Source organism: Semicossyphus pulcher, unplaced genomic scaffold (assembly GCF_022749685.1).
Source record: "Semicossyphus pulcher isolate SPU_LCO1_2020_fin unplaced genomic scaffold, fSemPul1.0.p SCAF_24, whole genome shotgun sequence".
In the NCBI taxonomy this organism is placed as follows: Eukaryota; Metazoa; Chordata; class Actinopteri; order Labriformes; family Labridae; genus Semicossyphus; species Semicossyphus pulcher.
In genome coordinates this window covers 5,255,327-5,271,141 of record NW_027211698.1, presented here as the reverse complement: position 1 = coordinate 5,271,141, position 15,815 = coordinate 5,255,327, and the positions used below count along the sequence as shown (strand labels likewise).

General features: G+C 40.6%; 3 protein-coding genes across 4 annotated transcripts in view; 1 reads left to right on the top strand and 2 right to left on the bottom strand.

Annotated features, from left to right (window-relative positions):
* Positions 1–248: 248 nt before the first annotated feature.
* Positions 249–8,806, bottom strand: atg13 (ATG13 autophagy related 13 homolog (S. cerevisiae)). Of its 2 annotated transcripts, XM_069675180.1 has the most exons (18): positions 8,660–8,806; positions 7,552–7,632; positions 7,163–7,243; positions 6,933–7,052; positions 6,691–6,737; positions 5,909–6,049; positions 5,554–5,594; positions 4,814–4,910; positions 4,595–4,702; positions 4,331–4,424; positions 4,076–4,174; positions 2,472–2,555; positions 2,281–2,390; positions 2,057–2,198; positions 1,896–1,973; positions 1,714–1,821; positions 1,240–1,368; positions 249–1,150 (listed from the first exon to the last, which is right to left on the bottom strand). In XM_069675180.1, exons 2-18 carry the CDS (start codon positions 7,618–7,620, stop codon positions 1,073–1,075), a joined length of 1,626 nt encoding a protein of 541 aa, XP_069531281.1. In that variant the 5' UTR covers positions 7,621–7,632; positions 8,660–8,806; the 3' UTR covers positions 249–1,072. The 2 variants fall into 2 exon arrangements, with proteins under 2 accessions (XP_069531281.1, XP_069531282.1); XM_069675181.1 differs by lacking the exon at positions 4,076–4,174.
* A 1,131-nt stretch (positions 8,807–9,937) lies between these two features.
* Positions 9,938–12,481, top strand: harbi1 (harbinger transposase derived 1). Its single transcript, XM_069675536.1, has 6 exons — positions 9,938–10,102; positions 10,180–10,382; positions 10,471–10,558; positions 10,640–10,844; positions 10,926–11,101; positions 11,583–12,481. Exons 1-6 carry the CDS (start codon positions 9,938–9,940, stop codon positions 11,781–11,783), a joined length of 1,038 nt encoding a protein of 345 aa, XP_069531637.1. The 3' UTR covers positions 11,784–12,481.
* A 32-nt stretch (positions 12,482–12,513) lies between these two features.
* creb3l1 (cAMP responsive element binding protein 3-like 1) overlaps positions 12,514–15,815 on the bottom strand; it is a 37,078-nt gene continuing 33,776 nt past the window's right edge. The window contains exon 13 of the mRNA XM_069675535.1: positions 12,514–15,797. Within this exon, the coding sequence (XP_069531636.1) occupies positions 15,761–15,797 (37 nt within the window). The 3' untranslated portion in view covers positions 12,514–15,760. The remainder of the gene's footprint in view (positions 15,798–15,815) is intronic.

The following is a 15,815-nucleotide window of genomic DNA, read 5'->3' as shown; positions in this document are numbered from 1 at the left end:
GGAGAGCGATGTTAACGGCTGTTTCTGGGGAGAAGAAAAGCATCTCACTCTTTGCAAAAAGGATCCCTACAGAGATGGATCCCTGAAACTTACATTGCAGTATTTCAAAATGTGTTTGTACCTTTAAGTCATTTAGACGTCCTGAAAATGTAAATAATCCCTGTTAAAGTTTAAAAGGTTCGTTAAAGCTAAGCCGAGTGTAAGTTTATAACACTGTCTACAACACAATGTCAGACAGACATCAGGTGTTTGAACAGAGCAGCCATGCTTTATTAGGACATTTAGACCAACAGCAAAGAAACGATTAAATTAAAGCTCTCAACCAAACAGTCGTGGATGATGACCCGGTGCCTTCTGACGACGTCTGAACCCCAAATGAACAAACCCTGAAATATACACAAGCATGTCGTACAGTAAATACGCTCTGTGACCAGTGTGCTAGGTAGCTACAACTAATTCAGTCTCGTACAACAACCCTGCAGAGAATCACATTAAATCATTATGTATTGCAGGACTGTTGCATCAGTGTTCAGAAAGTGTTCTCTATACACACAAGGGAAGCATTTAATTCAGTTTAAACTCCATCTTGGGGCGCTACGCTAACGCTAACATTGGCAATTTAAATCCCCAGACCAGCTGGGAAACACCTGCTGTGTGTAAATGAGTCAGTTTCCTTTGAGCAAGGCAGTGAACCCTCAACTACTTCAGTCAGTCCTGCAAATGAGTGTTATGATTGACTAGTTTCCACCATAAGGCTAAAAGCAATTAATTTATAAAGACCAGCTTTTGAAGATTTCTCGAGTCAGAAAGGCCATGATGGAGAGGAAACCCTCGGTGTCTAACAGGAAGTAGCTACAGGTGAACTAATCAAAGCAGGAAGTCTGACCTTGTGATTTTTAGTTTGAGAGAATCGATATATACAGTGACGAGGACGATCTGATGAACGTGCCGGGCAGGAAGAGGAGTCTCACATTGAAATGTGGTGATTTAGTCAGAGTGATTCTCACAGGACAAACAACTACAGAGTCTGATTCTCCCTTTCATTAGTCTTTCCTCACGTGTGCTCCTTCCTCTACTGCAGCGTGTCCACAAACGCGTCAAACTCGTCGATGTTCTTCTCGTACACGGCCAGCTTCTCGGGCAGCGAGTCCTGCAGGCAGAAAACGTGAGTCACCGTTATTAACAGTCGTTAAACATTTGAGAGCTTTATTTTGAAGGTAGAAGTGGGAAGTGTGTTACCAGGTCGTCGGCCATGGACTGCGAGCTGATGTGCAGGGAGAGGCTCGCCAGCTGAGGAGGGTTTTGAAACTCGCGGTAGAAAGTGCCCAAATCCATCGGCAACAAGTCGTCTTTAGAGAAGGCTGGACGCTACAAACGCATGAAGATACACTGTTAAATCTGCACAACATATCACACAAATTCAGACATTAACATATTAACATCTATGTCAATAAATCCTAAATTAGAAAGCAGAAAAACGAGATGAGATCATTATTTTAAACTATCTAAACTTTGGTTGGAGTGAGACCTCCACTGGCTGCAAATAGAACATCTTTACACCAACTGATGTTACATTTCTAAAACAGTAAGCTGAGCCTTTTTTCAACCTACTCCCAGTCTGAACTGCTTGAACGTGATGATAAATACCACCTTTCAATCTATCAGTTACATTTAGTGATGCAGATTTTCCCTGTGTGGAAAAATAATACATACAAAGTCGATCATGACGAAGTCGTCCTGCGGCCCCGATCCTTCTGAGCCCTGAGAGTGAAGACTGGCTTGCAGGGGGGACGGGCAGGGAGGAGAGTCTGGAGGCTGCACCTGAACAGAAGCGTACACGTTTAGATTTAAAGACAAACTGCTTTAAGAGGGAAGGTCTTAGAATGTTAAACTACCATGGGGTCGTTCTCCTCCGAGTCCAGGCCTCGAGGAGCGAACGCAGCAAACGGAAGATCCAGACTGGCTGCTGTTATCTACACACACACAGAATGTCATGTTTCAGATCATTAAAGTCAGATCTAACAGGCTAACGTGTGATTACAGGTGTTTAATGTACCTGTGTGTTGGTTTTATTAACAAACGCTCCGATTTTCCGCGTGAACGCGTTGAGAGACTCCACGGGGTCGGAGGGAGACGCGCTCCTCCGTCCATCATCCCTCCGTCCGTCTCCGCTGTTTGACAGCCCGTCGTCATCAGCGCTGGGAAGAAAGAGGAGGAGATGTTACAGGAACACGATAACAAGTTATTTTTTAGATGCTGATCAGGAGAAATCTCCCTTACCTGCTGCCAGGTGTGTTGGGGGCGTGCTCTACGGTCAGGTGTGCATCAGCTCCATGAGGAGGCTGTGCAGGAACCAACACGACCCCGCCCTCTTTCCCAGCATGAAACATCTAAAGAGGGAGAGCAGAAGAGTTTTAGTGCTCTGACCGGGTGCACATGTCAGAGGAAGAGGTCACTGATCGGAGTATCACCTGGTTTGGATTGGCAGCGGGGTGACAGAGCTCGGCAGCGCCCCCTAGAGCTGAAGGCTGGTATGATAACCTGGAAGCAAGGAGCTAGAGAGAGACAGAAAGAGAGAGGGGATGTCAGACAAAAACACTTTCCTACACTTTAACCTGTATGACCACAACGACAGTACTTTCACTTTGAAATCTATAAATAACTAAAATGGACTAAAATGACATGACGTGAATAAAACGTATTTAACAATAAAAACAACAACTCCCATGATCCCACGCTGCTTTATGACACCATTAAACTACATCTTTTGCTATTGTTTTGCTTTGATTGAAGCTGTGTCCCAATCCAGCGGCTGCATCCTTCGAAGGACGTGTTTGAAGGCTGATTGCGTCACAGCGGCGCGTCAAAGGCTCCTTCAGATTAGTGATAGACCGATTAACCGATGTCTGCGCTCACAAGGCCGATTAAGCAAAACACGTCTGCATAACACGTCTCCTTTTGTTTGAAGTTCCCAAGACAAAAAATCTTTCTAGCAAATAACAAGACTGATTGACACTTTACCCAGTAGAAGAGCCCTGGTACTGACAGAGGAAGCAGGGAAGCCGCTCGGATGTAGGTAGTTAGGAGCTAGACTAATTTCCTCACTACCAGCTTAATCATCTTTATAATATTAGGGTAATACACTTTAGGCTAAAGATCTAACACTTTAAACGGAGAGCTGGACCAGTACTTCCCGAAAAGGGGTAACTCGGGATCTAACAACAGGCAGCCTCGTCTGTGCAGGTACTTTCTCTACACAGTCTACATTCACTTCCTGTAACCAACCTGCCAGACGTCACACATAAGGCCACCGTTCTTAAAGGGGAAGGCTCCGCTGTTAAACATCTAACTCAATAACAATAACTACAAGAAGTTCAGCAAGTTTGTGTCTAACTTTTTTGTGTTTTATCAAATGCAAAAATAAGCAACAACATGATATTGGCCTCATATATCAGTAATATAAATACTGGCATCGGCCATTGAAAAACACATATCGGTCGACCACTATGTCAGATGCGTCCTCCTTTTCCCGCGCCACGAAGGATCCATCGGGTGCGTCCTTCATGGTCCAACGTATCTCGAGATTCAGAGGAAAATCCTGCGTCGACCAGACCGTCTAATTCCAGTTCAGCCTTAGCGTCGATGAAAGAGGCATTCGTAGTCGCTGAATTGAGACACAGCTTTAGAGGCCGCAAGAATAAGATGCTGATTTAAGTTATAATCGTACGATAAATTTGGCTTCCCAAGTCCTTGTTGCATGTTTGTTTTTTAAAAGAGGAAGATCTTACGGTAGGGCCACTGTCACCTCAATGATTGGTCTTTTCCAGGTAAGTCAAACATCTTCCTAACACTCTCATATTTAGGAATATAATTGATTCACATCAAAATTAGTAAGGTTGGAAAATGACAGAACGCCCCTTTAAGCACAGTCGAAATGATGGTAAGAAAAGTCAGACACATCCAGGAGCAACACACACACCAGAATAAAAAGATGAATCGGAGTAAGCGACAGTGTTGTTAAGTTAAAAGTGCATCACACACAGTCACACTCTCACAGTGGCCAGTAAAGACTCACAGTGTGAGTGACAAGTCCAGGAGCCAATGGAATCTGCAGACTGTCCAGTGGGAGGGGCTTAGACAGTTTAGAGGGCGAAGGGCTCAGTGTACACACACACTGAGATAGTACACACGCGCACGCACACACACAGATAAACGTACAATAGAAGACAACAGGAAAGAAAACGGACAAAGAGAGAAAAGAGAAATGAAAACAGAGAAGAAGTTACAGGATAAAGAGAGATCATAAAGAGGAGCAGGTGTGTGCGCTTACCTGGGAGGGAGGGGAGGTGGAGAAGGAGGTGGTGCAGACTTCCTGTGAGTCCTGAACGCCTGCAAACGGGCCTCCATCGTCCTCGTCTGGAGCTCTGGACACACACACAGGAAGTTATAAGCTTTTATTTTTACAGCTTTGTTTTATTTTCAACTTTTATTCTGAAAGGTCTCATGCTAAAGAGAAAGATGAGCTTTAAATCACTGCAAAGCATCAACCTGGTCAACATCAGCTCCTGCTGTAAGTTGAGTGTAACGTAGCTACCTGTAGTTGCAGGGATGTCCCATGTTTGCAGGCCGCTGGCTGCTGCAGGGAGGATCCACAAAGTGATCCACGATGATCCCCATGATGGGAGCCGACCGCTCAAACTGCCTGCAGAGGACGAAGACATTTTGAGAGTTGATGATGATTAAAATGAAAAGAGGTGTTTTCAATGAAAGTAAGTGTGTCAGACTGTTGTTTGATATGTAGTGTTTGAGTTACCTGTTGGACATGAAGGCCAGGTTGGTGCGGTAAGCACATGATAGAGTGACTGTGCCAACAGGAGTGCCAACGACACCGACGCGCACCGTCTGAAAACCTTTACAACAAAAGGAAATTATCAGTGCATAGAACCCATTACACATTTAATCTAAAGTTACTTTATTAAATTATTTTTAAATTGTTATACTTGGTCTAGGTGACAATTAAAAGTTGTATTTCATGTTTGCTGTCAAGTTTAGTGAAAGTATTTCTGCAGCTGAGGCAAGCGATATATAACACCAGGATAATGTTATGTTTAAGCCCTTGAGCACCTTCGTAAATAAGGTCTTACACATAAAAACAGCACATTTAAAGACCTTGGTTTCATCATGTCAGCATTAGGTCCTGATCAGACAGAGCGTGTTTAAGCAGCTGGGCTTTTTGTATTTGCTTTCAGTGAGAGGGAAGGTTTTTGCGTGCTGCTTTTGCGTCATGACGGTTTTTTCTCATTGTCCAATCAGATGCATGGAGAGGCGGGCCTTCTGCTCTTGGGCCAGCTGGTGGTACTCGCCGTGTATTTTTCCTCTTTCTGAGGGTCTCATGCGCCCACACGGATCTCTGATTCCCTGTGTTTACTGTATTTGGGAACAGCCTCTCACACTCCATCAAAGCCAGAGCAAGCGCCCTCCGCCTGTCCATCTTTTAAAGCAGATATAACTCATCTATTGAACACAAAGTTAAGTAAAGATGTTCTTATTTACCTTCTCCTAATCCACTCAGCTGGACTTCCCCGAAGTAAATCCTAGACATGAGAGAAGCAGAAAAAGATTATAACGTGTCCTTCATCAATTAAATTCTTCCAGCATTTAAAGATAAAAACAGAATTTATCAACCTGGACTCGTTAAGCTGTAGAGCCTAATAAGAGTAGGTCAAATATGTGCCACATGTTTGCACGTAGTCATTTTGAAAGAGCCACAGTCCCATGACTGACACATGGCCTAACTTGAGGGAAACCAGTGCAGCTGTTTGCAGACAGACTGGAGATCAAAGTTGGTTCAGCGCGTAAGTTGGCCAGTGAAACCAGCTGTTTATAGAGACAGGTAGAGTCAACTCACCTGTAGAGAATAACATAGTCGTGTCCCTGCTTTCTGGACAACTTGTAGGCGGGTGTTACTCTGGTGATGGCCAGCAGAGACTTCAGGAGGACAGACAGGCGATTGTAGACCGTGTACGACACCTTGATGTCCTTATCGCACCTGCAGGAGAGACAGACACATCCACTCAGCAATATTCAGAAGAGTGGAGGCAAATAAATGTCGATTGTGTTATTATTTGTGCTTCTTATTTCCCATTTCCTTTTTCTACATGGTTTTAATTAAAGACAACAATTTAAGATGCTGCGCTGCATTTATGTCCAATTAAATTATTTTGGGCTTCAAAGTCGTTTAATATTTGATTGAAGCAAAATAGAGAGTCTGTTTAGGCTTTTCTTGCAGCTGCACAGCTCACAGACTACACCTGCATAAATAATCAGAAGATCAGGTGTAACAGGTCTTACAGCAGCATACAAAGGCAGCATCACATGTGTCTTCAATGGTTTTTAACGGTTCTTGGATTGTTGTGCGGATCTGTTTTGGCAGGAAGTTTTGCACAGACTCACTTCCTCTCTGGCGTAAAGGTCGACAAAAAAAGCAGAGGAGAGGAGGAGTAAACTATAACTACAAAATGTCACTGAAATAAGACAAAGACGCCCATTTAGAACTAAAAGCAGCTGCGAGAATCAGCATTTTCTTCACCGAAACTGCTGGTTGTGATGTCATTTCTGTGCCCTTCCATTTTTAGCTGCCTTACAATCTCTATCTGTTGTGCACAAACATGTAAAGCAAAAGTCACTCACTTTTCGTTCATCTCCAGGCACCAGGTTTCCAACTCCATTGAGTCGCCCTGAAACATTCAAAAGTTAATGAGAAGTTTGATTTCTCTTGAAAATGTGTAACAAGTCTGGTGACGTTTATCTACTGGGTCTATAAGTGATTATGTTTTATGTTTCAAGACATTATATATTAGAGTTCCTGCAAAGTCCGAGCCCCTCTGGTTAAATAGTAACTCTACAAAAGAGACAAGAGACTGATGTTTTACCTCTGACGTCTTCAGGGAGATCTCCACACACATGGAGCGCCCGATGCCGGGGAGCTGACCGGCCAGCGCCTTCTTGGCTTCATGAGTCACCTCCGGGATGTCTTTGATGGCCAAATTAAACTACAACAAATTAAATTGATTAACACATCTTTATAGAAAAAGACCAACAACCCAACCCAGTAACATGTATGTGAAGATCTACTGTGAACTGGTAAGAGAGATAATTATACCCAATCAGAGCCTGTAGGCGATGAAGACGAGCGAGTGCATATCTTCTCTCCAAGACGAGCCTGGACGATCACCTGGACTGTCTATAAACAGAACATAAGACACAGTCCATATAAAAGCTGAAGACCAGAGGATAACAGGGACTTTGTTTGTAGAGTGACATGTTGCTGTTAAATATTATATCATCAAATATTTCAATTAATCTTTTAAAAAGGGAATTCTGGTATCTTTAAACCTGAGCTTCATTGAATTCCCCTTCAGGAAAAATGTAAACAAAGCTACTACAATGCAACATCCCTTCAAAGACCTACACTATAATAACAACCACTACATTTATATATGCATGAAGTCATACCCTGTGCTGTAAACAACACATTTACAGACATCTCACCTTCAAGGCAAAGAACTTAATGAACTTGTCCAGGTCTTTTTTATCCTGCGGACTCAGGCCACTGTCCATGTTGACACGACCCTAAAAAAAAAGGCAACATATTAGAGATGATCATAACACAGAATCGTGATGGTAACCCACTTACAGCTGGGAAAATATCTGCCAATATGTTCAACACAGTATTAAGTAATTAGGATAATACATGCTGAAAACATTAGAAGCCAACTTAATATAGATATTAAATGCATCTATAGTAGTATAGTAAAATAATTGTTTTCCCTACTACATTTTTAATTCCTTTGTTGCATTTAACATAATTTACCACCTAAATTTGCACTGTCACTGCATTTTGTGCATTATATTTCATCCTATTTTATTTAATCTCAATTTTTCCAATTAATTCTATTATATTTTAAAACATTTTATTATGTTTTTTTTTACTGTTATTTGTTTGAAATGTAATTTATATAATTTTATTTTTGCCTGTAAATTGCTTGGAATTGCCTCTGTATTTGAAATATGCTAAGTAAATACAGCTAACTAGTCTTACATACGGTTGCTGGCAAGTTCATGAATTATTTCAGTATTTAAAATGAAGATTTTCCACTGCATTAAAGTAGCTCTATAAACAACAATTGGACCAAAACAAGCTATTTAAACCCCCAAAACAGTGCTTTACTACCTGGCAAAATTAACAATTTATAACTGGGAGCAAAAATAAAATACAACAAAAACGCTACCTTTGTTATTAACGGGGGAAAATAGTGGTAATTCACATTTTTAACCATCTATAAAGCAAATGTTTGTGTTACATGTTAGCATGCTAGGCCTCCACGTTGACATGAAATTGTCCTAATTAGATATGGAGGTCATAATAAACTACACACACTGACAACCGTTTTAAACGCTTACTTACTCAACGTGGTACATTAAATGAGTGAAATAAAGTCAAAATATCAATAATTACTCAACATTTACGTGTCACAAAGGGGAGGCACAGGTACTGAATAGGTGACTCACTGGTCAACTGCCGTTAGCTTTTAGCTAATGTTAGCTAGCTAGCTAAATAACACGCACTTTAGCTTCATCACAAAACAGCCAAACTTACATTAGCTTTTTCCTTTACAACGTAGCTTCAATTAAACGCGACTCGATTTAAGAAAGACGACATGCAACGCTGTTTTCCACAAACATTTAGACGCCCAATTCTGATATTCACAACGTCAACAGCGACTGTGCTACTTTTCTGTTTATCTTCTCCATGTCGACGTGTTTGGACAGCAGCCGTTTCACATCCGCACTTTCGTTATTTATTTTCTTTGTAAACGTCCATAAAATATCTGGTGTAAAAAAAAACACGAGACACCGCACCTAATATTAAATACTATTACACGAGATATAATATTTTTTTAACAACTAAACAACCATTTTTACTGTAAAACAATACGCAGTAAACGTAACTGTGTTGAATCTGCGCATGTGCGTTGCAAGCTAGGTTTACCTGTAGCGTGTTTTGTTTACAAGTGCTGCATGACTTCTCTCAAGGTAAGAGCTCCTTCCTGCAAAATTGCCGAAGAACTACATTATGCTTTAATTTTCATTTACAGATATTCAGCAACGTGTGTTAGCAGAGTTTTCTTCAGAGCGCAATTAACGTTGGCTGCAATTAGGAACGCTAATAAACGAGCTTGCTAGCTAGCTAGTTAGCATGTTAGCTTGACTCGATTCATTTATACAGTAGTGCACATTCAAAGGGGGGTTTACTGATACTTACAAGGTATTTTTTCTTGGTGTTTTGATACATAACAATAAACATAAAAAAATAGAATAAAGTAAACAGGTTAACTGCAGGATTGATACCGTAATGAAGCTTTAATAAAATAATAATTAACAAGACACATTTTAAAGGATATTCTATAAATATAACTATCTTCAAAGTGTATAAAAGAGCTGTACTGTTTCTGCAAAATGTACTAACTATGCAGCAAATGCTACCATAGTTGCCTACTTGTAATACGCTTTAAAACCTGACTACTGTTGTTCAATGCTGGAGAGTCATACCTTTAAAATAATCAGCCAAAAAAAGGCTTTATTTGCATTTTTATTAGATGAAACAGAACAAAAGTGTCATTAACCTTAAACTTTTGTATCTCAATAAGCAAAAGAGAATAAGTAACTCAAGTAATGTATATAAAATGTTTGAATCCAAGCATTAAAAGGGTGAAAATATAATTATAGCACATCTTATTGACAGAAGACATAGACATTGACACAGACAAAGTATTAGTTGAAATTATTGATTACAGCATGAAAATATACCAATAGGAGCTTATAATTAATGTAAATCATTCATCAAGCATCAATCAATGTTTGTTTTACCCACAGCATGGCGATCCCGATAGCCATCTTAGACTGTGATCTCCTCCTACACGGGCGAGGCCACAAAACCCTGGACCGCTTTGATCTGGACTCTGTCTCAGACAATTTCCTCCTCACTCAGTTTGGCTTCCCCAGACAGTTTATCCTCTACCTGGTGGAGTTACTCAGAGAGGTGAGTATATACTAATCCTCAGTGTTGAATAATCCTGCTTAAAAACTCTCTTTAAATGTATTTCTGTGTGTGTAAAGGCTCTGTGCAGACGTACCCAGCGGTCCAGAGCGATCAGTCCTGAGGTTCAGGTGTTGGCTGCTTTGGGCTTCTACACATCAGGCTCCTTCCAGACGTCTATGGGAGACACTATAGGAATCAGCCAGGCGTCCATGTCAAGATGTGTGACCAATGTGACCAGAGCCCTTGTGGAGAAGGCTCCACAGTTCATCATGTTCAATGGGTATGATACCAGTCTACTATACAGGAATACATCTGTGACTTCTGGCCTTGAAGAACAGCCTACCTTAATAATCATGTTTCCTGCACAGAGATCCCTCCAGCAGAGACCTGACCCTTCAGGAGTTTCAGAGAGTGGCGGGATTCCCAGGAATTCTTGGTGTGCTTGACTGTGTTCAGGTATAATCTTTAAAACTTCCGAACATTATATATGCAGGTGACATCCTAACTTATCCCTCCTCCTCTTTATTCTTTGCACAGGTCACCATCAAAGCTCCAAACAGTGAGGATTTCTCATACGTGAACAAGAAGGGCTTTCACTCTGTGGGCTGTCAGCTGGTCTGTAATGCCCGAGGACTGTTACTCAGTGCAGAAACGTGGCCCGGTGGACTCAAAGACACAGAGATTCTGGAAAAATCGTCTTTCTTCAAACAGCTGCAGGACATCGAGGAGGGCTGGCTGCTGGGTGAGACGTTCATTTCAGACTCTGTAAGTTAATCTGTGGAGTCTAAAAAGGTCCAGAAGAGGAATTGTTTCTGTTTTCCAGGGGACCGCCGTTACCCTCTAAGGAAGTGGTTGATGACCCCGGTCGACAGCCCAGAATCCCCTGCAGAGTTTCAGTATAATCTGGCTCACGCTGCTACACATGAGATAGTGGACCGAACGTTCAGAGCCATCCAGACCAGATTCAGATGTTTGGACGGCACCAAAGGATACCTACAGGTACTTTCTTCTACTTTAACAGTGTTTTACAGCGATGGTGGATAGATCAGTATTTATACCAGCTCTGGAGTGTACACTCAGCCTCTTCTTGATCGGTTTAAACATTGAAAACATGAACATTTGTACATATTTTTGGGTCTATATAACTAATAGGTAATAGCTTTGGAGTTGCGCTTCAAATCCACCAGACTCCATTGACAAAAACAGTAATTTTACCTCACAGAAAACGGGAGTGGCTTATGTACCATTGCCTTAAGCTGATTGTGTTATTGTGTGATTTAAATGTTTTGAAGGGTTAGCATGCATCCAACACAATATACATAACACACAAAAACATTAAAAACAAACTAATCAAGGCAACGTAAAATTGCTGTTTTTGTCAATGGAGTCTGGTGCATTTGAAGACAGCGATGTAATAAAGAGCTTCTTTCTCATTAACATCTATCATCAATCTATCTACCTTGTCATCCCTCCTCTGCAGTATTCTCCAGAGAAAAGTTCGGCCATCTTGCTCGCCTGCTGCGTCCTCCATAACGCCTCCCTGCAGTCCGGATTAGACGCCTGGACTCTGGAGAGAACCGACCCGCTGGAGCAGCCCGAGAGCCTCGAACAGAGGCCCGAGGACAGAGACAGCGAGGCGGAGGACCTGCGGAAGCAGCTCATACTCAAACACTTTAGCTGAACTGCGAACTTATTCCTCAACAAAAAGACAGAATAAAGACCGGGACCAGAAATAAGTCAAAGGACACAGTGTTGCTGATGCAGTTTTTTTATATTTTGCTGGTTTCTACTCTACGGACTACACTAAGATAACATAGTTGGATATGGAGGAACATGCAAGACGCTATACAACAAACCAAGACAACATTGAAACAAAACACATTTCAAATAACTCCCTGCAAAGTGCTCGATTGTTCTCTCTTAAACATCCATGTTAAGGTCAGAATAATCAAGCACCTTGTGGAGTTTTACAATGATTCAAACTGTGTGCAGCTGCTGTGTTATCAAGGTTTCTTTACAAGTGGAAAAAAATCACCCGCCCAATTCTCCTTTTTTAATTCCCACCCACTTTACATTTTCACTTCCCCCAAATGTTCCCTTTCCCACATGAATCCACAGATTAAAATCTCGGACAAAGTCACAATACAAAAAAAGGCCCTTATTTACAACAACTGCACATTAAGTGGTCATTATCTATGTACACTGGTGCATTAAGACTGTTAAAAGGGGAATTCAGATATTCTTGAACCTGGGCCCAATTTTTTGGGGTCTAAATGACAAATTGGAATTGCTCAAGTAAATTCTTCAAGCATGCAACGGTGAAACGTGCTGTAATGCCTGCAACAAAATCAAAGTGCATCCTCTAAAAGTTCTTGTTGTTTCCACCGACAGGCTCAGATTGTTATTCTAAGTGTGTGACAACATTACAGAAAGGATCCCTACAGAGATAGACCTTTTTGTTACGGAGGAAGATGATTTTTTTAAACCAGAAACGGACATTACGTCGCTCTCTTCAAACACACCAGACTCCATTGACAAAACCAGTAATTTAACCTCACAGAATAAGGGAATTGCTCGTCTACAACAGCATAAAACTGTTAGTTTGTTTGCAAACAAACTAACTGTTTTAGGCAGCAAAGACAGGCAACTCCAACAAGTTCTGCAGGGTAAAATTGCTGTTTTTTTTCAGTGGAGTCTGGTGGCATGGAAAATAAAGCATAGTACCTTAACAAGGAGGTGTATCTCTGTAGGGATCCTTTCTGTAATGTTGTCAGACACTTAGAATAACAATCAGAGCCTGTCAGTGGAAACAACAAGAGCTTTTAGTGGACCATTTAGTTGATCCATCAATGATTATGTTGCAGCCATTACAGCCTGTTTCACAGCAGCCGCCTGAAACAATCTGCAGAAGCAATTCCAAAACTCTTTATACCTAATCGTCATTTTGACTCCAAAATGTGTAAAAAAAAGAAAAAGGCCTTGGTTAAAAAATGTACAAATTCCCCTTGAAGTTTGAGAATGACAGGATGTTTGTGCAACAAGCTGCAGTCACATGATGCTTTTGTGTCACTGATAAAATCAAACAAAAGGTTTAACACGAGGGACACAAAATAAACAGATACAGAGACAAGTGTTTTTCTGGAATGCTTTGGAAAAAAATAAGTCAGACAACTCTTGTAATGATTCGTCCTGGGATATAAAACGTCTGCTTTCGAAGGTTTTGAATTGAAGGAAAATCGTGACATTTCTAATACTTGTTTTCTAACATTGTCAGAATAGTGGTGAAGAAATAAAGACTTGTGTTCCTTCAAATTGTGGCGAGAACAAAAGATAGTGGTGTTTTTACTTCCTGGAATGTATTAGTCCCCTGATTGGCTTAATCAATATATACACACTTTCTACAAACAGGAATAAATACAACATACACTGCTGTCGCATGAGCACATTTAGATCTAAATATTTCTAATTATGACACGTTTTAACTGTTTTAGTTGATTTGTGATTATTTTTGGCGCATTGGGTAAAAAAAAATAATATTGAGGGTAAAATTTGGTGAATCATTTTTTAAATCATGAGGGAAGAAGAGCGACCCCCGGTGGTTTTCATGCGACAGCAGCCAAACAAACACTGTATTACAGTTAAAGACACAAACAGATCAAAGCTTCACACTCCATCAAACAGTATGTAAACGACACACCATCATGTAAAACTTCATCCTAAAACACAACATACACTTCCGCTTTTTTTGTGCATAAAATAAATATGCTCTTTTCTGATGCTCAGAATATATTATAAGTCGTATTTTTGAGATTTTTTGTAAACATTATTTAGAAAAACGAGACATTAAGATCTTAAAAACTTGTTTTTTTGTTGCATAAATTAAATATGCTCTTTTTTCGATGCTGCAAATATATTATATGTACAATTTATAATCCATAAAAAATACTTTTATGTCATGTTTCCCTAACCTCTGTCAGGACCCCGTTAACAGTCCCTGCATATGAAAATACTGTTTCCCCCGAGAATGATGCAGGATTTTAGTCAGAAGTGAAAAAGTAGATTTCAGAGACGAGTTTAAAAAAGAAAAGATAAAGAATATTTCATTGTTTTGTTATTTTATACTAATTTTTAACTGCAAACACAACAACGGTTAAGAAAGCAGTTAAAACTAAGGCATAGAAGTGCATTCAGACGTGTGAAATAAAATGCTCCACCTGAATAGATCCTAAACATTCACCCAGTTTATGATTAATTAAAACTATTTAAAGGTCATTTTAAATCTAGTTCGAGCTACGTTTCAGGCGTGTAGTTGTGTGTGTTGGCTTTAGGTATAAGGCCAAGTTGGTCATATTTGACTGAAGTAATTTGAAGGCACTTTTACGATGGCACAGCTTCCTTGTAAAGTCTACTTTTATAACATGTTAGAAGCCACACATGTTGCATTCTTTATGGACTTTCATACAGAGCTGGAAGGATTATAAGATTAGTGTTTCTCTATCTTTAAACTGCACTGCAATATTTTCTCTGCCTTTAAGCGGTAAATTTGTCAGACTGTTTGATGCATAAGCAAAATAATCATTAGTTGCAGTCTTTTATACACTTATGGAATTCAAATCAGCACTGATCCGATGGATTAAAATGTGCTAACAACATAGACTGTTAATAAGAAGTAGACGTAGCCGCTGTGATGTCACCAATTGTTCTGAAGCCTTAAGGTTGGCATTTAGGCCGTCGCCATCTTGGATTTAAGGAGACAGAAGTGACTGTATTTGGGCGAAAGGGTTGAGCTGGACTAGAGCAAGGGGTTGCAACTTGTCACTCACAGGTAGCCCCGCCCTAAACCCTGCCCTGCTTTATGGCCTCTGTGACTCTAAATGGGAGCATCAGTGACTAAATGCTGTGTTGAAGAAGACTTGAAACTAGAGATTGAGACCATAAACTCATTAGGAACATGTTTACTGAGGGAATAAATCAAGAGAGGAGGCTCAGTGTTTGGCAGACTTCTTTTCGCCCCCCGGCTGGCCGTAACAGAAAACGCAGGAGGCTACGACCACTTCTTGTATACAGTCTATGTCTCTACTAGAATCCCACAGTGGAGGTCCATCAACTTTCTGTATATATATTTATATATATATTAATTAATTTTTAAAAGGTGCGAGATGAATCATTTCCTTTGTTTACATTTGTTACATGCATATCTTCTTGGCGATGTCTTAACAAGTTTGTAGTGATAAATTATGATTGTTAAAAGGCTACAAGTGGCTTCTGTAAGCTACTGTATCTTGTCTGGTGCTGCTTTAATAATGAATGGATTGTTTAAACTTAAAATCAATAAAGTGGGGATTTAAAATCATCCTCCACTTGTAAGCATAAAAACTGAAGGTGGTCCCTTAAAAATCAAGTATATTCAGGTGTAGCAGAGTCTGTTTAAGCAGAGAAGAGAAGCACTAGGTACAGGCAGTAAACGGGCTGTGGAGGATGGAAGGACTGCAGGATCTGAAGGCATGATGATGGATTGACTGAATATGCATTATAGATGTAAAAATGTAGATTTTGGTCCGGTTGGGTGCTGATATTAGCTGAGTCCACTGAGTTCAGGAGTCTGGAGGTTTTACGGGGTCAGAGGAGAGAAGTCACGGGAGGAGGAGTCGGGCTGTGTCAGAAAACCTCTGAGACTACTTCCGGTTTTGTTTCTCTGAGAAGAAGAGAGACA

Bases quoted from the DNA above. Each gene is read 5' to 3' on its own strand.
- atg13 (XM_069675180.1), bottom strand. From the start codon at position 7,620: ATGGACAGTGGCCTGAGTCCGCAGGATAAAAAAGACCTGGACAAGTTC. The intron at 1,822-1,895 runs GTAGTTTAACAT...GCTTCTGTTCAG, and splicing joins CGGAGGAGAACGACCCCATG to GTGCAGCCTCCAGACTCTCC. The intron at 1,369-1,713 runs GTATGTATTATT...ATGCGTTTGTAG, and splicing joins ACTTCGTCATGATCGACTTT to CGTCCAGCCTTCTCTAAAGA.
- harbi1 (XM_069675536.1), top strand. From the start codon at position 9,938: ATGGCGATCCCGATAGCCATCTTAGACTGTGATCTCCTCCTACACGGG. The intron at 10,383-10,470 runs GTATGATACCAG...TTTCCTGCACAG, and splicing joins CAGTTCATCATGTTCAATGG to AGATCCCTCCAGCAGAGACC. The intron at 10,845-10,925 runs GTGAGACGTTCA...TCTGTTTTCCAG, and splicing joins CGAGGAGGGCTGGCTGCTGG to GGGACCGCCGTTACCCTCTA.